General features: G+C 37.3%; 1 protein-coding gene across 1 annotated transcript in view; it reads right to left on the bottom strand.

Moving 5' to 3' along the window:
• Window positions 1-15,895: 15,895 nt before the first annotated feature.
• Window positions 15,896-24,901, bottom strand: part of IGFBP4 (insulin like growth factor binding protein 4) — a 30,740-nt gene continuing 21,734 nt past the window's right edge. The window contains exons 2-4 of the mRNA XM_032237890.1: window positions 22,440-22,597; window positions 21,716-21,850; window positions 15,896-19,371 (exon numbers count right to left, since the gene is read on the bottom strand). Coding sequence (XP_032093781.1) covers window positions 19,237-19,371; window positions 21,716-21,850; window positions 22,440-22,597 — 428 coding nt within the window. The 3' untranslated portion in view covers window positions 15,896-19,236. The remainder of the gene's footprint in view (window positions 19,372-21,715; window positions 21,851-22,439; window positions 22,598-24,901) is intronic.

Below are 24,901 nucleotides of genomic sequence, written 5' to 3'. Positions count from 1 at the left end.
AGCCTTGTTCAGATTATTACCAGGATTCAGTTTCATGACTTCTTTGTGTCCTGTTTGGGTAAGAACAGTCTGTTAACTCCAAATAATGGTGAATGATGTATTATGTTGAGCAACAGTTTATTTTGGAGGACCTTAAACCTAGTTCAGGACCAGAAGCCTTAATGCTTGGGACAGATATTTCTGATGCTACTGACCTTGGGTCAGCTATAGAGCCATGAAAATCTACTCAAGAAACAGTGGGTACAAGAAGGCATAAAAATTAATGAACAAGATTAAACTCCATTCCATATAGATAAACAAGGAGTAAAAGAGCAAGGGGGGAAGGCATTGTACCTTGTGATTACTATCTATTGTGTAAATGTGCCACAGTATTGTTACAATCTGTTAATCAGCTAATCCACAATAAGTATCATCGTTATGCACCTCATCAGTAAAAATGTTTCCCTGCCCCTACATTAGAAATGTAAGGGCAGGGTATATCTATTTTATGTGCTACCTGGATTTGCCATCTGTTTAGTGTTTTATGTAGATTGTTATTTGTGGAGTAACTGTTGTTCACTGAGCTTGGTCGTTTGCTTGCAGCTGTTTTATTATCCAACTAAGTAATATCTTCAGTATCTAATAATCTAGTTACCTAGTAATTTGAACCAGTCTCCCTCTCTCCCAGCTCTAGAAAGCACCACACCCCACAGTCCAAATCTGAGCTACATATAGTCTCTTGGATTGGATTTTATTTTTATAAAGTCTTGTACTATGAGTTGTCCATCGTCATAAGTATGAGTCAGTTGCCAAATTGTCATAATTTTGATCATGTGATCAAATACAGTCCTAGATATGAAAAACAGTTCTAAGTCATTTTTTTAGTGCCATTGATTCAAACAATCACTAATGAATGGTTTTAAGTCAACCATTGTACTGTATACTTTAGCACTAATACAGCTAAAGACAATTTAAATAGAGGTGGGTTCTCATAGTTTGGCCTAGTTCGGCCAAACCAGTGGAATTCAGGCCTGGGTCGCAGAACCGGCAGCAACACAGGCCTGCCACGCCCATGGACCGGTTCCCTCGCTGCCACTGGGCCACTGCCATTTTGGTTCTGCGCATGTGCTAAGAACAATTTACATTGAACAGCACACGCACATTGCACACGAGTTGCAAACCAGTAGTAAAAACAGCAGCAACCCACCGCTGAATTTAAGCCTGCCTTGCATGGGGTCTGAGTTCATGCTGAAGGTAATATCATGGGACCAGTGCAAAAAATGAAAGGGCCATGGTTATATCATGGTTAGGTGAATAAGGTCAAAATACCATTCTTCTTTAATTTGCCACAAGGCTACTTGCTCTTTTTCCAGGTTAATGTGAGCATTGGAATGACTATTTGTTTTCTGTGGCCAGAAATCAGATCATTTAATAAATTAGGGTATTTGCACATCTGGGAGTGATTAATAGGAATGCTTTGTCTCTGATATACTATATATTTAACTTTAGAAATGCCACGTCACTCTGTAGTATAAATGGTTTTCTCAAAGGAGTCAGAGTGGCAATACTGAAGGTACTTTGGATGTTACTGAATGCAAGTCCCATTATTCCCATTATGGCTAATGAAGCAGAGTTAGAAAAAGCAGTTAAGAGAGCACTTTCATTGTATAGATAAGAGTTCTTCTTGCTGTTACTGTAAAGAACTATCAGCCTTTCTCCACCACAATACCTCCCCTCTCCCCTTTCCAACAGAAAATTATATTCTTTCAGTTCAGTTATGAGACCCAAACTGCTTTTGCTCCTTTAAGGATCCCATTACAAGAACACAATGGAACAAGGCAATTGGGATGTTCATTGCATATTTCTGCAATTCTTTAAGATAAAATAAGTAAAGAGAAATATAATCCACTGGAGTTGGGTAGCCAATAAATCTGAAATAATAACTAATATTCACTTTCACCTCCATTGTTTTTCAGTGCATTAATTCCTATGCCAACAATGCTGAAATAGTCGGGTAAGGGCTATCAAACATCAAAAACATCTTCCAAGTATCTCAACTCCTTTACACAGGCAATTTGAAATTGTATGGAAAAATGCCATCTGAAAGAGAATTGCTGCCCAGTGCTTTCTGTATAAAGCAGTGGGGTTCAGTCTCCATAGTACTTGAATGCAATTCGAAAACATCTGAAGCATCACTTGAACACCATCAGTATTGACACTGTGGGGACGTATATAAATTTAAATGCTACCGGTATTGTTATAAACGCCTTCAAAACCCAAGCTAGACCATCCAATGTAATCTTTTATATTGCAGGGGAAAACAAATAAGCAGACTAGAAACAGAAATTATTTAGAAAAGGGTGATGTATATAAAATAGAAAGAAATTCAAGTTGCCAGACTTCCCTGATGAAAATAAGAATCTTAGAAATAGATTAGAATTGCATTTTCTCAAGATTGACTCAGCCTTCCATCCTTCCGAGGTCAGTAAAATGAGGACCCAGATTGTTGGGGGCAATATGCTGACTATGTAAACCGCTTTATGAGGGCTATAAAAGCACTGTGAAGTGGTATATAAGTGCTATTGCTATTTTAATCTAGATTTTTTTCACAATCTAGAGCCCTTCTACATTCCTAGTCATCTAGAAATTATGAAAAGTTGCAGTCTCAGAATCAGTGTAGGGAAGCGATACAGCTTCTTTCCCTCCCACTACAAAATTGTGATGCGTTCTGTAGTGTAAAACTACATTTACAAATGTTTTTAATTATTCTGCTCAAAGGGATTTTAAATTCTGCTCAAAGGGATTTTAAACCAACCAGATGCTCAACCACTGCTCATGTGGGAGTTATATGGACACGTAGGCATTGTTGGTATCAACCCTTCCCCAGCCCAGTGCCCATCATTCTCACAATAAGAAGAAAAGAATATGGGGGAAAAACCTTGTTCTGATGCTGATTTATGCCACTTAAAGATGTTTCGTGTCACTTCTGGTACAGTTTTGGCACTATCTTTCTTACCCCACTTTCACACCATCATTGTTTGCACACTCTAAATTCTCAGAACTAGTTTGAAGACAATCTGACTCAAACTGCTGAGAAGAAAAACAAGCAACAGTGATCCCTACCCTTTTCAGAGCTACAGAAAGTCCTACAGTAACCAAATAAAACTGATCTTCATCCCTTTTTTTACCTAGTAAGAAAGAATAGGAAACATTAATAGCCTTTCATTCAGTACATCAACAGGCGGAAAAACAGACCCACATGTGTAAATTTTATTTCTGCTCCTTTGTCTGAATTGAGGCTGGGGAGCTACAAAGCTATTAAGCTAGACTTTATCTACTTACCTCTGAGGAATTCCAATGAAGAAAAAACTGATCAGATTTTGACCCCTGGTAATCTAGATAACTATAAACATTTCTCGTACAAAATCAGAAGCTCAGAAGTTGGAAATGGGAGGCAAAGGTTCCTCTCAATGCCAAAATGAACACATACTATCTCAAATAGCAAGCTATCTTCTCACGAAGTCCTTTAATTGAGTATCTGGCTTTAAACTGGGGTGGAATTTTGAGTAGAACTCAAAACATATAGTAAGTGTACCATTTTTGTCCAGCTTAATAAAAATAAAACAGTGTAATAGCTATCATGCAGTCATGATCCGAAGTCTAAGAAACAACACTGGTTTTTTTTCCTGCGATCACTTATGTGCAGGTTATCCATTGTTATGATCTCCTTGCAAGTCATAACAATTGCTTCTAAAGTGGAATATAATACAAAGTGCAGTTTTTGCCTTAACATAAAAAAGGAACCCTGCTTATTTCTTACTATTCCCACCTAAAAATTATTCCGAAGGCTGGTTTTCAGCAACATTTTATTCTTTTATCTATAATTTCTGGGTCAGGAGTCCAGAAAGAGGACAGTATTTGCATATTATTCTCCCAGGAAACTAGTAATTACTATTAGTCTTCTGGAAGGATCTTCTAGAAGGGAAGAGGCATAAAATTCATGAATCCATAAATTCACAAATTACATAAAACTTTGCTTTAAAGTTGTGCTAAAGCATAAGCAATAAGGTACTTGAGGAAATAGTGTTTATGCTTTGGAAATCATCCAATATATTTGCCCAATGACCCCTTCCACAGCCTGATATCATTTAGAAATCTCAAGGCTGCAACTTTTAGTGTCCCAATATGAGAATGTTGAGAGATGAAGTCCCTATTCATTTTGAAGGCACTAGGTTGGGAAGGAACCAATGTAGGTGAAAGGGGATGTCTCTCCTTGATTTTGGCTGTGCTCCTCAACTTTTCCTGCTAAAGTTGTTCTCCTTTGCTACCGTTGGCAATTGCACCATTCCAGGTCCCAGGATCCCTTGTAGTTCCCCACCTTCTTCCTTTTGTTTTCTTTGTAATAACTGAACCTGGAGAAATTTCCAAGCCTTTCTTACATCAGTCCTTATGAAAACAGAGAGCCACATTCCCTGCTGATGATCTTGTTTTCATAGCTTCATCTCAATGAGTCAGAAACGCCAAATGAGATGCCCCCAATGAAGTGAAGGGGGGAAATTTGGCTTAGGTGTGGAATCCTATTGCCTTCAGTGTTATTGTGGATAGAGGCATTTTGGGCCAAAGCCAAGGAATGGCTAATCTTGCTGCAATTATTTGACTTTAAGTAGTATGTACTGTGTTCCTGCAAGATTCAGCTTACAAAAAACAAGATTTGACATAGGATCTGCTACAGGTAGTTGTCTATCCTTACACAATTGATATTTTTAGTAAATAAGATCATGGATCCCTTCTTCCAGTACAAGAAATAGAAAACAAAATTCATTATAATAATAAATTTATACACATCTTGTAGCTTTCTTTTGGTTTTACTGCCGTTATCATTTCTTCATTCTCAAGTTGTATTCCATCATCTTCTAGGACCTTGCCTGTCTTGGTTGCCATTGTTGCACATTTGTCAATTCCAAACTGCATACCAATGTCTTGGCTAAATTCTTTTGTGCTTTCAATTAATAAATTCAGTTCAGCTTTTGTTTTACCAAACACCTTCAAATCAACCGTGACCCGTCAAAACCGCGGAGGACAAAATCACGGTCGACGAAAGCACGAATGTGACGTCATCACAGCGCGACGAAAAAAATTAAAAATTGAAATAAAATTAAAATTAAAGCAAGCCGATTCACATAAAGGTAAGGGTTAGGTTTAGGGTTAGGGTTAGGGTTAGGTTAAGGGTTAGGGTTAGGTTTAGAGCGTTAGGGTTACGTTTAGCGTTAGGTTAAGGGTTAGCGTTAGGTTTAGCGTTACGTTAATGGTTAGGTTTAGGGTTAGATTTAGGGTTAGGTTAAGGGTTAGGTTTAGGGTTAGGTTTAGGGTTAGGTTTGGGGGGGCTAGGGTAAGGTTTTCGCTTTATTTTTACATTTTTCGATCACAGCGCGATGTTTTTGTCGCGCTGTGATGAAGTCAAATGCGCGCTTTCGTCGAGCGCGATTTTGTCCTCCGTGGTTTTGTGATGGAACCCAAATCAACCATGTACACCAAGTGCGAAATTTTCAGACCTTTCTTTGCAAGTTCATATCCACAGTTCATCTTCTTCAAAATGACTGTCAGTGGTAGCATTGAGAGTATAAAAAGTAGGGGTGAAAGGGAATCACCCTGGAAAATGCCTCATTTCATTTCAACTTCATCCAGTTTTTCTTCATTAGCTATAAGCTTCATTTTCCAGAGGTTCATTGAAGTTTCCATGAATATTTGTATGTTGCTGCTGATGCCAAAGATGTTCAGGCATTTCTTGATTCAGCTATGGGGAAATGAATCAAACGCTTTCTTATAGTCTATCCAAGCCAGGAACAGGTTGGTTCGTCTTTTCTTTGAATTCTCTAGGATTAATTTGTCAATCAGCAGTTGATCATTTGTTCCTCTTGAATTTTTGCAGCATCATTTCTGTTCTACAGGAAGCAGGTAATTTCTTTCCAAGTGTCCATAAATTTGGTTTGTAATGATACCAGTAAGGAGCTTGTATGTTGTTGACAAACAGGTGATTGGCCTATAGTTTCCAGGATCCTTTCCTTTTTCTTTATCTTTTTGGATCAAAAATGTCCTTCCAGTTGTCATCCATTCATCATTTTCAGGTGTTTTTAAGATCTGGTTCATTTGGGCTGCCAATCTTTTGTGCACACTCCTAAGTGCCTTTAACCAGAAGCCATGTAACTCATCTGGTCCAGGTGCACTCCAGTTCTTCACTTTTATTGATTGTCTTTGCACCATTTCTTTTGTTATTTTCACATCTTCCATTTTATGCACTTTAATAGAATCCTCAATCTGTTTGATCCATTTTGCATTTCTGTTGTGCTTCTTGTTGTTTTCCCACAAATTCTACAAGAATTTCAGAGCTTTCTCTTTATCAGGCTTTTCATTTGTTGTTACTCCATCTCCACTTTCTAAGCTCTTAAAAAACTGGTGCTGATTTGCTCTGAACTGTGAGTTTTCCTTGAATTGAGTTACTCGGTTTTCATATCTTTTAATCTTTTCAGCAACGGCAACAACCCTCTGCTTCAGCTCTTCAATTACTATTGCAATCTCTTTATTCTCCTTATTCTCTTTATTCACATTGTTGTTGTTGTTGTTGTTGTTGTTGTTGTTGTTGTTGTTATTATTATTATTATTATTATTATTATACAATTGTATCACAGCGGCCAGTTGTTTCGCCGGATTTGGCATTGGTTACTAGTTGGGCCCCACCCAGGGGCCTAGGACGTCGTAATGTATTTTCGTAATATGCGTGCAGATCCAAGCAGTGCGGCTTTTTGCATTTGACTGATGGTGATTTTGTCAATTTTTAACTGTTTTAAATGTAATTCCAGTGCTTTTGGAATAGCACCCAGTGTGCCAATTACCACTGGAATTATCACTGCTGGTTTGTGCCATAGTCATTGAATTTCGATTTTTAAGTCCTGGTATCTTGCGATTTTTTCATGTTCCTTCTCGGCGACCCTGCTATCACCTGGTATTGAGATGTCTATGATTGTGACCTTATTTTTCTCAACCAGTGTGATGTCTGGTGTATTATGCCCCAGTATTTTGTCGGTTTGTATACGGAAATCCCACAAGATCTTGACCATCTGATTTTCGGTGACTTTTTCAGGCTGACGTTCCCACCAGTTTGTTGCTGTTTTAATATTATAATTTTTGCACAAATTCCAATGGATCATTTGTGCTACTGAATTGTGCTGCAATTTATAATCTATTATTATTATTATTATTATTATTATTATTATTATTATTATTATGTTAATCTTTGGTGAGATTCACAGCGTTTGGGGCTGGTTGGTAGCTCAACAGCTCGAGTCCTAACCAAGGACCTAGGAACTGTTAAGGTAACATCGGAGGATATAAGCTGTTCCAAGTAGGGTGGTTTTTTGTAAATCAGAATGTTCAAGTCAGGTAAATTTAGAATTTTCAATAGCGAGGCAGGGCCGGATTTTCCTATAGGCTAACTAGGCTTCAGCCTAGGACCTCAAGATCAAGAGAGGCCTACATTCAAATTGTTAGCAAAATTAAAATTACACTATTCTAAAAACAGTGAACACTAAAACACTGAACCAAAAATAAGGAGAAATTCTACGGATATGACTAATAAACAAACATAAAAATGTGTTGGTTAAGATCATTCCAGCGCCGCGGCAGTTGGGGAGCCCACCCACGTTCCCGGCACCGGCGGTCGGGCAAGAGGCACAGCCGCTCCCAGTAGCCACCCCGTTGACGCGGAGCCCACCAACGGCCAGGCAGGTGAGGGCGAGGGGGCCGAGCCAGGCAGCTGTGTGCAGCAGGGGAGGCGGCTGGCCTCGCTGCCTTTGCCGCAGAGCAGAGCCACCCTCCGTCGGGAGGCCAACTATATATATTGATATATATTGATATATATCACAGTAATGATGTATTTTATTGTCTCTCATGTAATTTACAAACTTAAAAATGGGAGGTGAAAGGGCCTCATAAGTGGAATAGCCTAGGGCCTCTTTTCATCTAAATCCAGCACTGTAGCGAAGTATCCCTTTAGGTATTGCTCCAAGGGCTCCAATTACAATCGGGAGAACACATGATTTCTTTTTCCACAATTTGCAAGTCCCGGTACTTTGTGATTTTTTCTTGCTGTTTATCTTCAATTCGTGCATCATCAATGTCAATGAACCATACTTTTTTCTTTTCAACTATTGTTATGTCTTTTCCCTCTATGGACACTCCTGAAGTGGAAGCAGTGGCAGTGTAGAAGTGCTATTGCAATGTTGTAATATTTTGCAAATTACTTGCAGTATTTCTTGTGAATGTTCACATTGCATATCCCAGAATTTGAACATTCACAAAGCCAAAGTCCATTTCAAAATTCTTCTTCCATAATCTAAAGTTGCTACAGCTTTCCCATAAGTATTTTAGATTACACTGCCTGTCATAAATTGTGGTTTGTGACAGCACTGTGAAAATGCAGGATGTGGCATTTGGTATAAAGTTCAACCTCTTATTTCAGAAGTTTTATAGCTTTATCGCTGCTGTGAGTATGAAAAAAAATGCAAATGATACCTATATTTTTTAAATGAAGCAGTGGTGGTAAGATTTCATGACAGTGGTAAGGCAGTCAAGGATTCAGGTGATGGCTTCAATTTTTGAAAAGCTCTTTGTCCCACGTCAGGATTAACAAAACCAAAACTAATTGTGGAAATAAAAATAATTGTGCAAAATCGCCTGTTATCCATTGTTCATATAGGTTGAAGATTCTAACTTATGTCTGTCCAGAAATGTTGTAACTTTCTTAATATAGTTCCAGAAATATTATATTTAACTTGTCAATAAAAATTAAATAGTCAATACTACACCATTCCCATATTTTCAATTTAGATACCATTTTTCCCCATGACATTGGAGATGGGATTGCCTGAAAAAGCACCAATTCCAAACCCAGACTTGAGCAAGCTACCTAAGCAAGTTTGTTTTCTGAAAACTGAAAATTGTAGCTGGCTCAATTTCTGCTTCATTGTAGTTGCAAATGATCATGCCAATTTTATACAAACACACTACTGTATATTCTAAGGGCAACACAACTGGTAAACAAGTCCTCTAATGCTCTTGCTCGGTTATGATAAAGTGTAGCTATAGGTAACTGTATAACTTTGAGCATTCCTCAGAAAAATAGTTTTGACCTACTATATTGCTTCAGGAAAAATAGTGAACCAAAGGAGCCTTCCATCCACATTTCTATTAGAAATTGTATACTTTCAAAAGAGCAGGAAAAAAAGTTGCTCACATTTGCAAATACAATATTTTGTTTAAAGTTTTTAGCAATTCCCTAATCTAGTTACCATCAAAATTTGTATTAGCCAAATAGCTGATGTCACAGGAGCTAAAGCACCATCCGAAACATTGCTAAAATAGTTTAAACAAAGAATCAATAAAATCTATATGGAATGTCATATAGCAAGATACCTTTATATTCAGTTATATTATGCTGGAACAGTCTAATGATTGGTCATATTCAATCCAAGGTGTTTTAACTAGTAGAACAAAGAGCTTTAGTGGCATGCAGAAGTAGATGAGATGTGGGCATATTTGTGAAGGGATTCTGATGAGTTTCAATGAAAGCTTTTTATTCAAAAATGAAAATGCAAAGAGGAAAAAAGTTTCTCAAAATAGATTCTTTCAAGGGAAAAAATAATACATCAGTGGGATCAAAAATGTCATTACACAAGACTGTACAAACATATGCAAACTAACTGGGATGCAGCCAGAATGCCACCTTGTGATGGAGAGCCCATTCTTGCAAGAACCAGGGAGGAAGAGTTAGTTGAGGCAATTGTCTTACTCATATTATCTTCCACCGAAATGATCATAAAACTATAAAAGTCTAAAAATCATTAGCGGAACCACCACAATCAAATTTTCCATTTGAAGCTTAGAAGGAAAGTCCTGAGGATATTCCGGGGTAGAATTTCAAATAGCAAAATATTTGCTATTGTCCTGGCTAAAGCAAAGGTTCACCTCAAAGCTTTCTCCAGAAAGGTTGACATTGTGCAACGATTTATTTATTTATTTATTTTGGCTACAGGACCAGTGTGGGAAGTAAACCATAAAGAGAAGATTTTCCAAATAATTGGGGACTTTTAAAAGTTTTTTTGCTCCTGGTTAAATAACAATTTTTCATTGAAACTAAGATGTACTGTAAGGATTCCTAAGCTCTAAATCTCCTTTCCAACACTTCAAATTCTTGGTCCTCCTCAAATATTGCAGAAAAATAATTACCCCCATTAAAGAAAAAAGTATTGATACAATAAATCAGTGAAGGGTTGGATTGAATTTTTGGAAGCATCTCTTTCAAGCCATTCCGTATGGTATAGTATCACTTTCATGAGTTTGGGAAATCCTAGTGCATTATGAGTTTCTCCTTTGGAGGCAAATCTATTTTAAGGGGGTAGGAAGGGAATATAATGATTCGAGAAACATAAGGCTTTTCCACTAGGTCCTGTAGAGCTTGGGGGACAAAAACTCTTATACAAGGATGGTCAAGAATAGACTACTGTATTTCATGCCAATTTGCGCCATTCTTGTGCTCAGATAACAAGACCTGAAAACATTTCACTGAGTGGTGGGATTCAAAAAAAATTTACTACTGATTTTGTGGGCATGTTTGGTGGGCGTGGCATGGCTTGGTGGGCATGGCAGGGCAAGGATACTGTAAAATCTCCATTCCCTCCCCACTCCAGGGGAAGGATACTGCACAATCCACATTTCCTCCCAATTAACTGCGACCTGGAAGGCAGAGAATGGATGGGGTCGGAGCCAGAGATGGTATTTACCAGTTGTCCAAAATACTCAAAATTTCCGCTACCAGTTCTCCAGAACTGGTCAGAACCTGCTGAATGCCACCTCTGATTTTACTGGATTCTGTGTACCTGAAGAGTGGAGGCTTATATTCTGGGGAGACAGGGGTGCTCCCACTCTCCTTCAGGGACTTTCTGTGTCCTGCAGGGAGATTACATTTGAGGAAGCAGTAGTTTGCAGGCCTTTTGAATCTTTCTTTGGTAACTAAAGATTTTCCTGTTTTTTTTTCTTTTTCAAAGGTCTGAACTGTCCTAAAAAACTGTTGCCAGAGGTGAAGAGAGAAGACTTAGCAAGCTGTTGGCTCCTATTCAGAATTTATGTTGATGGGGTCCTTGGCCATCTGCCCCCATCTTGAACATCTTTTTCTCTCTGTGTTTATCAACTGAGTCCTTCAACAAAAGTGGGTTGGGGGGAACAAACAGTCTAAGAATTCCAAGATAGTTTGCCAAGAAAATGAAGAAGCAGCTGCAAATGACATTTATCTTATCAGCATGTCATTCCCCGATGGAAGGCTCATTAAAATGAAGGCAAAAGTCTACATAATATTTGTTATTAGTTGGCACCAAAGATGGGGAGGGTACAGAATAAGGACATAAATCTAGCTTTTGTACATTCGACTTGCTAGCACTTTCATACAAGCTGGGAAAACAATCCCAGGATTTCTCGTTTCTAAAGTAACAACAGGCATAAATGATTAAAGCCAAGAATTGCTTTGCCAGATTTGGGGATGAGGATGGGATGAGGGGGGAATAACTATATAGGCAGTAGCCACTGCCAATAATTATTATGATATTAACTTTGACAGCATATTGAATATGTGTCAGCACTATTGTGTGTTGATGAAAAGAGGCATTCTGCATTACCCCAAATGAAATAGTATTTGGATTCACATCTTGCACTGATCACATGGTTTGCTACCCATGCTTAATTGAATATACCATAATGGCTAGCTTCAAACAATGCGCAAACTTCAATTTGCACACCACAATGGCAAAAATAGCAAACCAAATTCAAATCAAACCTATTATAGTTTACCATCATGGTTATACCCAATCCAGGAGCATCCACAAGTAATTCAGTCGACATGGTGGCTGCAACTAACCAGTTAAGAAGTTCAGGCATTGGAAGAGTTTTTAAAAACTGAATCAGTCAACCCAGGGGACAGAGAAAACACATCCAAACATATATATCTCACAAATTCCAGGTGGTCTTTAAAAAGCAGGGGGGGAGAAAATGGGGCCATTTGATCTTGTTTTCTCTTTGTTCTGCTTAGGAGATGCCAGGAAAGCAAGGAAGGAAGCCCCAGTTTATAGAAATACAGATTAGATTTCAGAGAATTATGCAGCAAGGTATATGGGAAAAACTAGCTGCTGTATGCAATATTCTTTTACGGGCGGAGATCTGAGCTGTGTAACTCAACTACACAGGTGAAAGCTGTGTAACTTTCTACCCCATTTATGTGTTTACAAAGAACCTCACTTGACCTAAATATCATTTATTTTGCTTCTTATCTCAACCTCCAACTTGTTTTGTACTTTCACCTTCCTTTACAGTAGTTATTTCACCTTGATATTCACAGTGAATTCTTTTAACACATTATGGACCAATGACGTTTATTCTGTGGAAATATTCTGTGGAAAGGGAACAATCCGTAGCACACATCCTCCAATCAGGTCAACCTGCTGAAGAAAGATAACTAACTTGCCTCTTCTTGAGTAAAGTATTATTATGTCAGCTCTTCCGGGAGTTGTGGAAAGGTTACAGCCATTTGTGGGTGGAGCATTTAGAAACTCCTTATGGAAATCAATGAGTGCTATTCCACCATATCTCAGTAAATTTGCACATCTGCAACCTCTTCCACTATGGCAGTTAATCAGGACAATTCTGAAGTCTTAGGGGAATGCAGTAGGAACCATGTAGAAGTTCCATAGAGAACCAAATCTGTGAACTAACTAAGAAATTGGATGTAAAGCTTGGTAACCCAAATTTGAATATCTTTTCAGGTTCTTCAGTGTGTTTCTTTTAAATTTACAGTAGCCTGGAGTTTGAGCCTCACGGGCTCAAGGTTGACTCAGCCTTCCATCTTCCGAGGTCAGTAAAATGAAGACCCATATTGTTAGGGGCTCTATGCTGATACAGTAAACCATTTAGAGAGTGTGTTATAAAGCACTATGGGGCAGTCTATAAGTCTAAGTGCTATTGCTATTGCTATATGCTGCTCACCTCCCCTATAAAGTGATTCTAAGATGTTGAATAAATAAATCAGTTTAAATCAGTTTAACCTAAGCAGAACATCATAATGCAATGTTTCCAACTTTAACAAGGTGGGGATTTCAAATCTATAATAGTGCTTTTAGAGTCATAGTTTGTATTTGGCTTATGGTGGAAAATAACATGTATATTTATATCTTTTCTAAACAATAGAAGCAATAGGAGGAAAAGAATTAAATTCCTTCCATTCACTGTTGTATGTTGAACTTTAAAAAGATGTTACAACTCAGAGCAATATAATGAGAATCTTCCTCTGCCAGTTAATCAAAGAAATTATTTAATTTTATTTTTTTAGCTACCCTGTAGGATAGATTAGACTGAGAGAGAACCTAGTCCAACCTGTGATTTCCCTCATTAAAGTCTTATATAATTAGCTTCCACATTGCACCTCTTAATTACATTTGCATTCTGCTAATATTGTGCTGCAATATATAGACACTCCTTGTTGTAGGAATCCCATGTGCAATTTCAATTACATTTTCAAAGCTATGATAAGATTTCAAGGACCTCATACCAAAGGAAATTTCCCCTCCACAAATAAGCATTCTGCATTTTTTACCCTTTGGAGAAGAAAATAATATAATCTGAATGCTGGATTAGGTTCTATTAGATTTATTTCTGTTTGAGTGAGAGTAGATTGGAGATCGACTCATGATGACTTTTTAATCATTCTTTTCTTTACAAATTAAACCTAAATAGAGGAAATGGAGCTTAAATAGGATTTAGGAATTGCTCCAGAGAAAACATTGAGAGGAATGATAGATGGGACATGGGATGTCTTTTTTGTTTTGTTTTGTTTCTTCTCATCCCTGAAGTGGAAATTTAGTTAGGAAAGGATGAGGATGAGGGGAGAATGGGAGCCATTTTTTCAGTATCACCATCCTCATTGATTTAATGTATCTTTGGGCTCCTGCATTCTCCCCGTCCCTTTTCTTTTGTGATTCTCTTTTCATCTTTACTTTTAACAAATCTTGAAACAAAGCAATGACCAATTATAGCATAACTAATCAGATACAACATTGATTGCATAAACAAGGATCTGTCGTGGTGGTATATGAATCAAGAAAAGAGACAGAAGCTCTTTAGTCTAAGGCTGCCTAGAACTCCTTCATATAATTCCAAAGTATGCCTGAATAAATCTATTACACTCTACTTTAATGTAATGCTACATGCCTTTGGTACTAATATGTAAGACTATTCTTTTTAAAACATAAAAACATGCTAGAGAAAAAAAGGGGAACAGATGCTTATTGGAATTTTATTATTGGATAGTTTATAATCCTTTGAGGAAAATCATTCTTCTAAAGAGATTATTTGCACTGTGAGAAAATTTGCCCTTTGATAGTTCTCAGAAGAGTAAAACAACAAGGGAGCAAATATTTAAATTCCTTCTTCATACCTGCTGAATCTCAACATTATTTTATGGTTTTGGTTTCTGTTTAAACTGCAAATAGTGTATTTAATTTAAGCCTGTCTGTTTCTTTCACACCTTTACTTTGGAACCATTTGTGGTTAAAAGTGTAAGAAACTCACCTTTGATTCTTTTGAATAAGAAGGAGAGAAAAGACATTGCTTATATTTTCATATAAGATATACTGTAGTAGTTCCACTTGAATATTCTTTTTTTCAAATTGGTGGGGGGAAGTAGCAATCAAGATCTTCAAATGCCTGTTTTTCTTACTATTTATGGTGATTCTCCTCCTTTGTATTGGATTACCTCAGTGTTTTTCAAACTTGGCAAATTAAGATCTGTTATAATTGTTAAAGTTGCTAAATTAGAAAAAAAAACCTGGATTATCTGGAGCACATGGAAAATTTCATCATCGCCAGCAGACGTAGTATTCAGCAGATTCTGGAGAACCGGTAGCAGAAATTTGGAGTAGTTCGGAGAACCAGTAAAAAACCACCTCTAACTGGAGTGGGGAAGAAATGGGGATTTTATAGTATCCTTCCCCTGCCACGCCCACCAAGTCACATCCACCAAGCCATGCCACCCACACTAAGCAACCCCCATAGAACCGGTAGTAAAAAAATTTGAATCCCACCACTAATCCCCAGTGAAAAAGAAACCTGAAAATATAAATGTAAAAAATACCACCCTGGACATTTTTGGTTTTTTTTTTCTTTTATTTTTACCATTTATAAATAGCTTTTCCCAGAAATGCTCAAATTAAGTGATATACAACAACTGTATCATTTGAAAAGTTTGTTTTTTAAAAAAAATAGAATTAAGAGCAATAACATTCACAGCAACAAAAACATTGCAACCAATATATTAGCATATAATCACAGCTCTTATTGTATGCAAAAGCCTGACAAGATGAAGAGAGGCACCATATAGAAGTATACAATACTACCAGATTTGACTGGATTGCATGTGTTGTGTGAAGATTTTATATGTTCCCAGATATGAAACAGAAGACATTTAATAAGACTGTTCCTGCTTCAAAATGGATTCACAAGAACTGCTCTGGATTCCATGGGATTTTAAATTCTGCACCTCTGAAATAATCTGCTAAAGAGGTCAGCTATTAAAATGCACTGATATTTTAAGAGTTTACTTAATGTTCAAACTGAATCATGTTTGAAGGGTACACAGCTTTAGTTTCTGGCACTGAGAGAATATCTCCTCTCAACAAAAAAATCACCTTCACTTCTTCATTCTTGACACCTAAGAAGTGTAATTTTTCAGCATTGTATGTGATTGTGCTGAAAGATGCTATGTTTGATGTAGCAAATATGAAATAGGGCAATAGGATGCACAGCTATTCAAATATTAGTTCCACTGAGTTCAATGGACTTGATTCTCAGATAACTGCAGTTTTAAAAATGCACTGTACCTACAGAAAAGCAATAAAGAAGAAATAGGCAACCTGAGGCCCCCACCTTTTTTTTGTGAACCACCAATCCCCTTTGCACCACAGCTCTCAAAAACTAGTCATGCCATTTTGAGGCAGAAAAAAACTCCCAAACTGTTACCCTTTCCCTCAAACAAATGTAACAACTCTTTTTCGAAAATAGAAACCGATCTCTGCAGCCTCAAGGGGAAATAAAGGAAATCATGACCTCTTCTAATTTTCACAATTGAGCCACTTATTTCAGTGGCTGGGGAATTCTGGGAGTTGAAGTCAAATATCTTTAAATTGCAAAGGTTGAGGAACAGTGTCATGAACATTACAGCAACCTGCAGATGTTAAAAGATTGCCCACATCTGTAGGACAACTCGCTCTATAAAATATCACAGGCAATATAAAGCTAGCTAGCAATAACTAATACAGCACTGTTATGGACCACTGTATATGGAAGTTCACTTATTTTCATCCTTGGCAAATGCTGTGGTTTACCAATCAGCTATATTTGGAGTTATAGTTTTTCCAAAATTGGTGCTCCCCAGATGCGGCTGGAAATTATGAAAATAGGAACCCAACAACTTGAAAATGACTACAGAATTCCTGGAGTTGCACTCCTAAAGGACTGAAGTAGACCAGAAAGGGATCAAGCAATTATCACTGACCTGAAAAGAATGAAACTGAAGTCCAAAACCTTCCAACAGTGGATTGCAGCCAGATTCAGATTCAGTAGATCTGAATCTACTCTTCCCTTCATTTCCCAGAAAAGATTAGATTCCCCAAATCCACATAATAAATACCCTGAAGGCAATGAAGAGTTTGCCGTACAATAAAACCCAAATGCTGTTTTGGTCAAGACAAGCATCCTGGATTTGGAAATAGTAGATGATCTACTATTTATTCCTCTTCCCCCAGTTAGCTCTGTTAGATATCAAGCTGACAGGTTTATTGGGAGATAGTTGCTGTTTATAGATTAATTGAGATAAGGTTCAGCCATATGTTTGTTTTCCTCGTGTTATGAATTATTTTGGGTTTCGCCCCCTTTTTATTCCTTTCCTGTTTGTCCTTTCATCCCTTTTTATTGTTCATGCATCATGTTTTTGTTTCTATCTTTTGATATATTATTGTCTTAGTACATTCTAAAAAAAGAACCTACATTTAGAATAATGTCATTTCAGGAAGAAAGCCTGCAGCTGACAGTTTCAATTCCTTATTAAAACTGTTCTCTTTCTAAAACCAGTCATTAATAAGGGCAATAAGGTCCAAAATAAGTTTCCTCCATTTGAAAGAACAACACCCCATGGTTGTTGTAATGAGTAATGAGTTCTTACACTCTTGGAAGGTAAAGGACTTCATCAAAAGTTAGTGCTGCTACCCCATGCTCTGAAAACATGCTCCAGAGTCTCCTTCTTGACAATTTGTTTATCTGAAAGTTAGACCAACCTATATGTATAGTCAGAAAGAACATTCTAATCTGGGGGATATAATTAAAAAAGGACAATGAATTACTTTGCACTCATGGTGATCTATCTTGTCCTTTTAAAGGCAAAATGTGAGAAATTGCCCCATAGAAAATTAATGGTTTTGCCAATAAATTTTGGCAGTCCAAACTGAAGATTTTTATGAAACTCCAGCAAGGGGGCTGGGAGTCTCTTATCTCCTCCACCCCCACCCCCAATGTTGCAAACTCTACTTGCTAGTGACACATATTTCATTTGAGGAAGGGATTCCTTGTTCTGCAGCAAGATTGTCTGATGGCATTAATTTTATTGCTCTTTAATTAGAAACTTTTTAACACTCAAAGGAAGCTAGAAAAAAAGTGGCCTTGTTTTTAATAATAAATCGGGTTGGACTCTAGAATGGACAAATTCAGTCTTGGGTACTCTAAACACTTTTGTTTCCAGATTTGAAGTAGTCTTGGGTTGGGTAATCTCTTAATACCAGGGCTATGATAACTCTACATTTAACAGGAAAGGAAAAGAAAGCAAATATCAGGTGAATCTGAATCCTATCTCCATTGTAAATTAAATAAATATAGAGGCCCATTTTTAGGATTTCCCTCCTACACCCTTATTTTATTCAAATAAGCCAAAGCACAATCCTTGAAAATGTTGCTAAATCCGGCTCCCATGCCAATTTCTAAAAGTTCTTTTGTCACTATTACTACAAATTGGAAGTCATTATTATTTTTACCAAATGCCCTAGATTAGAATCTCATTTTTCCAGATTTCAAAGATGCCATCTTATGCAGCAAAGATTATCTTACTGTTTGAAAATATACTGAATAGTTAATTACCGAGCAAGGATAGAAACATCAGCTGAATTATACCAGCTATCTTTTTTTCTGATTTTTTAAATGCATGAATGCAGAAACATGGTTTTAATTATTATATATTATGATTTGAGTTTTTTGTACCCTTTCATATTTGGAATATGAATTAACAATTGTAACAATTGTTTTAAATTAAAGCTTTACTTGAAATTATGGAAAGGACATCCTAAATTCAAAGTAAAACTCTGATTTGGAGAAACAAGAGATTGAGAAAAGTTTGCCTGATTAATACAAATTAGAGCATTTTGTTCAAAAATGCTCTAATCTATATTGTTGCTTTAAAGTGTTTCAAGGCTATAGCAATAAAAACCGGTTCCAGGAATGAAGACTGGTGTATCATGGCTAGAAAATGAGGCCTTTTAAATAAGCATACTTTTTCTCATCCTAAATGTAATTTATCCCTTGCATTAAGAAGATCAAGTATATTAGGATGGAAGAAGTCTAGGCACTACTGAACCATCTCGGACTTTAGTGGACCTTTAAGAAAAGTGCGGGAAAGAGCTTTTCTTTTCTTTTTCCCTTTCTCAGTAGGAGAAGAGCAAGTTCCCCAACAGTTTATACCAAAAACAAGAGCAGGTCTACTCAGAGGAAACTCTCAAAAGACTTATTGAGGTACTCAAGATTAAAGCCAATGGGGCTTTTTGTCATCAATGGTCATTCACAGGGAATATAATTTCCATTGTCAGTGAAGAATGATCCATGAATGCAAATAGCTACCCAGTTAAACAGCAGAGAGAAACGGATTGACTAAACCATATTGTTTTTAGATTAATGCAGTTATTTTGAGGAGAGAGGCAGCCATTACTGCTATTATTCCCTCTCAGGAAAAAAAAAGGCATTGTGGTAACTCCCAGTTTGCATTGCATCTACTTATCAAACACTAAGTACAACAAGTTTCCTTGGCAGATTGTCAAGGCAAGTCTTATTGTCCACTTATCAGCCTGGTCACTCTTCCACTCCATCTACAGGCTGATGGCAATCCAAATCTTCCTTCACTTCCAGACTTCCTGTCAATTTCAATCCTGTTTTCCGATCCACACACCAACATTTCCCTCGTTGCCCATCCAAAGCTGGGTGACACTAAAGGAGAAAGATAGATTAATTCTCATAATTATGAAAAAATGATATACTCTTACTAAGAACTCGTTTTCATATTGCTCTGCTCCTAATTATTTTTGACATTATATCCTTTTCACATTGCTTTCATTTTATCCACAGCCAGGGAAACACAAACTTCATTTGTACTCTAGTCATATCCCTAATTTATTTGCAATTTGGGGTTTTTTTTGTTTACATAGTTTATTTTTACTTTCATTTCCCTTATTGTTAACATCAATAATTATTGTAATAAATGTTTAATTTGATGGGAAATGCTTATCTTCTCTGGACATTTTTAATGCTTTTTATCATTCAAAATAGCCTGTGTTTTTCCTTGGATCTTCTTTTTGAGTTAAGTATTATGTTTTACAAAATAATCTTTAATAAAAGCTTTACTTGCATCCCAAACCATTTTTATATAAATAGGATATATTTGCCAATAGTTTTCTTATATATATTTATAGAAAGCTTTAGATGAAAAAACTTTTGGTTTTGAGTATTGTAAGAGTTAATTTGAAAATAGATCTGTTTACAAATAAACATATTATTACTTAAATGTATAAATTTGAAACAGAAGAACAAGTGAAAGAATATATGATAAAATGACTATTTTTTAGTTACAATATGCAAATGGAATAGTGGGAAAATGTGGGTTGAAAAAATTGAAATGTATATATATTGTGATATCATAAACATAATTTTTATAAAACAGTTGGTATAGGTCCCCAAAAATTGTCTAGAATGTATAAAGGTATGTTAAATTTATGTTGAAAATGTAAACCTGGGGTGGGGTGGGGAGGCTAGAAAACATTGGACTCATTACATGATGTATTGAACCTATGATGTACCATGACATTTTAAGCGATACATCAGTGCTCACTAATATCCAAGAACTATTCCCAAAAACACACCCCATTCTTGCACAATTTTTGAAGCTAGCAAGAGGCCACATGGGAATGGGATGTGCTTTCCTCCAAACTTTCCAGAAGTCATACAAATGGGCAGTGCTCTTGAATGGCCTCTGGAGCTTCCGAAAATTGTTTAAGAATGGGGAGTGCTTTTACACAGTTTTTGAAGGTTGAGGCTGTGCAATAACCTTCTCTGAACCTGCTTCAAGATTGAAGACCTCATGCAACCAAGAACAGTAGTACAAGTAGTAACAAAAAGAGAACACTGGGTAAAAATAAGTGGTATAGAGCAGAACTCGGGGAACACTGGGCCACAAGGAATATTATACCATCCTCCAAGGCTATTGAACCATGGGGAATGGCAAAAGGCAGCCTTTTTGAGTGACAGTGGTGCCTCTAGGTCTGAAATCAAGGCCCAGGTCCAGCCTCAGCACTATCACTGAGTGAAGGTTTGGGGTGGTCTGGATTTGTGGGTGGGAGGGGTACCTTGGCTATTTATATGCCAGTTGTTTTCCCCTCTGAAATGCCATGAAATTAGCATTTTTCCTTATAGAATCCAAAACCCCAGAGTTGGGATGAAGGAAATGAAGGAAATGGCAAAATAGAACTACAGGATCTCAAAAAAGGAGGGGAAAAAACTATCAACTATACTAGTGGAAATAAATCACTTCAGTTCTTCAACATTACTGATACTGTGGGAATACGGAGGTCCAGAGCTACTTTTAAAAGGCAATGTGTTTAGTGTTTTATCTGGAACTGTGCCATCAACTCCACACAAAGCAAAGGCAAATAGAATGGCAGAGGGTACTGTTGGGAAGCTACCAGGATGATGGATAGTCATCTCACCACCTCACATGATGTGTTCTCTGACCAGTTATGGCTATCATAACAGTTATTTACTGGAGATGTCAAGAACGTATTTTCAAAAGGTTCTCACTAACATTTTCCACCCTGTGTAATCTGTCATATCAGAAAGGTGCTAGGCTGGGAAAGGTTGAATGACATCATGTCAGTTCTCGGAGTCAGAACAAGTTACTTATTAAATATTGCAATGTCCTGCCCAACCTTTGAGGTGTAAGAACAGTAAGCTGATTGGCATCAAGAAGGACTTTCCATCACCCAATAGGTTACAATTGGAGAACAGAGGATGGAGGTTTGTTGCCCTTTCTATGTTTATTTTTGCACCCAGGTTTCTCAATAATGTTGATACATTGTTGGAGTTCCATAAGGAAAAGCTAACACACATGAGTTGCCTTAATACACAATTAATAATAGTTCATAACACGTGCTATGCAGTTCTGAGATGTAATGAATTAAAAATCTGTTTCTAAGTCAAGAGAATTTGGTCCCCCCAAAAAAAACATCGTAGCCCACACAAAATAAAAGTTTACCCATGCCGTCCCATGTTTCAGGGTTACCTGTTTGGGATGAAAATTTCCATTTTGGTCACAGTTAGGGATGGGAATGAGGTAAAGGTCCTCATGGGTTCGGGTTTGGGAAGCTGCTAGTCTCTCTAAGGATCTCTGAAGTTCACTCTGACACAAGCCTTGGACCTGTTGGCAAAATAATAGGAGGAATTTCAGTCAGAATATAGGAACTGTGACTGCATCCAAGATCTCTCAGAGTACATGTGGGTATCATGTTAATGAATATTTTCATTCTCACCAGATTACCGCTCCCTGGAATGGAGGTGGCTAATGAGCCATCCATGGCTTGATTAGTCAAGCTTAGTGAGATATTCAAAAGGCGACTTTTTATATAACAGGGAAGCCTCCAATAAGTTCACTTGGTGCACTAGATTAAATGACTAGCAATAACCAGCACTGAGGCAAGTTGGGAATGAATTTTATAAAGTAGCAAAAAAAAAAACCAGAAAGTACAGAAGTACAAATATTTCTTGTTTCAAATAGGTGTTCTTAATCAGATTGCCCACAAACCTCCACATGCATCAGGCTAGAATTTCTAGAAATCCCATGGCTGTGCTGGCAGGCTAATTCTGAGATTTGTAATTCTAACACATCTGGAAGGCATCTGAAATGTTGGGAAATGAAGAGCAAAACTGAGGAGCAAATGGGAAGAGCCTAATTCAGTCAAATGTGGTTTCTATTCCCCTTTCTCTGAAGAAAAACCAAAGCCCCTCACCAGTGGCCGGATGTCCTCCCGGGGTATGGGGTTCCACATCTTGACACCATTGTTTATTCGTTCCCGAGCTCTTGCTTGTTGTTTCTGCAGACATTTACGGTCATGGATGTTGCAGGGGCTGAAGTTGTTGGTGGGAGGGAGCTCAATCTCTACCTGCTCTAAAGACGAGCAGAGGAAAGGACAAGGATTAAAGCAAAGCAGGTTGGTCGTGAAAGTGTGTTTTAAGAACATGCCCATACAAATTGTTCTCTACTTTTCTGAAAGTCTGGATGCATGAAAGTATCTTGCGTGCATTGTTCCTATTCATAGGAGGGATATGAGGGAGAATTCTAGCAGCTCTAACCTCAACTCATTAGTAGGGCTCCCAAATCAGATTCCAAAATCAAAAGGCCCACCAAGGATACTCTTATGCCTTTGCTTCCATCTAGGGCCTTCCCAGATTTTTGCATCCCAGCTATGGTAGTTTAATTAGTTCTCAATTTCTCCAAAGGAAAATAGCTGCTGTTGAATCTTTCTTGGACTTCATAACCTGCAATCTAGAAACTTTGCCCAATAAGTTCACGATTATGTTCATGGATGGGTTTAACAATGATAGAAATACTTTCTGTCCTATAATATTACGTTGTGTTCTTAGAGCAATTTAAAACTTCTAGACAATCAGTACTGAACTCTGCTCAAAAATAAACACCACTTGAATAATGGAACACATGCTGAAAAGCTATTATTTTCTATATTATTGGCTGTCAGAATACTAGCTTGGATCCATATAGACATAATAAAGCTTGCCACAAATAAATTCCAGGAAGAGTATATTTCCAGCAATCTGGGCTACCAAAACATTTTCTTTGCCTACCCCATTTAAATTTTGTTTTGGCTAACGGACAAGCCATTTGTGTTTTGCTTAAAGCTTTCTCTCCTAGTCCATTTTTCTCTTCAAAACTTTGCCCAGTTGGCTGCATCTGAGTTTTCAAACTATGGTCATGTTCTCTTTTTAATTCTCCTTTTCCAAAAAGGCTGCGCTCAAGTTTCCAAGAATTTTTATACAACTTTGGCTCAACTTCTCAAAAGCTGACAAACATTGGAGATGTTTGCCAAACAAAGAGATAAGGTTTTCTTAATCAGTGAGGTTTCCCTCTATTTGCTTTACCTCAAAACTATGTTCTTCAGCATTTTCACTGAAAATTTTGGAAAGAACTTTATAGACCATCAAGTCCAATCTCTTGCCCAATCCAGGAATCCATTATTGTAGCATCTCCAATAGAAAGATGTCCAGTTTCTGCTTAACCAACTCCAGGGAAGGAAGTGGTTTGGATTTGACAACATTTTGTAAGACTCAGCAGCCTCCTAAATCAAAAGTTCCTTTGCCTTAAGGCACAGCATTAATATTATTCTCTTTCACACACCTCATTTAGCATAATATGGACAAACTATAGTAAGCATCAGATTTTTAAAAACCTGTCTTGTCCAAGAAATTCTTTTTTCCAAAAAATTGGGAATCAACATCCACTATACTAAGAGTGAGAACAGAATCATAGAGCACAATGTTGTTTAAACTTAGCCAGCATGATTTATAAACTACTTCTTAAAACATTGTGTGAATCCTGCCTGGATAGATTGTTCTCTAAACCATAATTGGCTAAGTTGGGCTTAATGTGTTGAACGACTATGACTTTGTATAATATTCCAAACAGTGTCTGAAAATTGAGTCATGGCAACTGGACTTATTTGTGTTGATCTGAAACATTTCACTGCTCATCCAAATAGCTTCCTTGGGCTGAACAAGTTGATTAGGCAGAGAGTCATTGGAATGTACAATTCCTCCAACATCAATTGAGGCAATTCAATTTTCAGATAACTCTACCTGGACAACTAAGAATCTTCATTGACATATTGTCAGACACTTTGGGGAAGAAACCTTGAGTTTCTTACAGGAGGAGTTGGTACATTCCAATGACTCTTTGGCTAATTAATTTGCCTCAACTGAGGAAGCTGCTTGGATTAGCAGCCAAATGTTTCAAATCAGCAAAAATAAGTCCAGTTGCCGTGGACTCAATTTTCAGGCGACCCTACCTAGAGGACTGAGAATCTTCATTGACATACCAAATAGTGCTTTGAAAACATGTGCCCTTCAAAACAAAAGTGCCCTTTTCAGCAGTTTTCACAGCCTTAACAGAAAGAAACCTAGAACTACAAAAAAAATTAGTGATTGCTTGCATCTTTGCCACCTACATACAATAGCCCTAGAGAAGCCAACAGGCCACATGAGTAGCAACAATTCACAAGAATCGCCTCTTCTGATATACCAGTAGAAAGGTGCATTAAGGCAAAACTACGTGACTTATATCTCCCTTCATATTTCTAAGCAAAAATATATGTTGTTGATCCTTTTCAACTTCACTTTTGACTTTCAGTTTGACTTATATCTCCACTTTTTGCCCAGGTGGCCTGCCAGGGGAAAAACC

This window comes from Thamnophis elegans, chromosome Z, assembly GCF_009769535.1.
Source record: "Thamnophis elegans isolate rThaEle1 chromosome Z, rThaEle1.pri, whole genome shotgun sequence".
NCBI classification, from domain to species: domain Eukaryota; kingdom Metazoa; phylum Chordata; class Lepidosauria; order Squamata; family Colubridae; genus Thamnophis; species Thamnophis elegans.
This window is presented reverse-complemented; position numbering and strand designations above follow the sequence as displayed.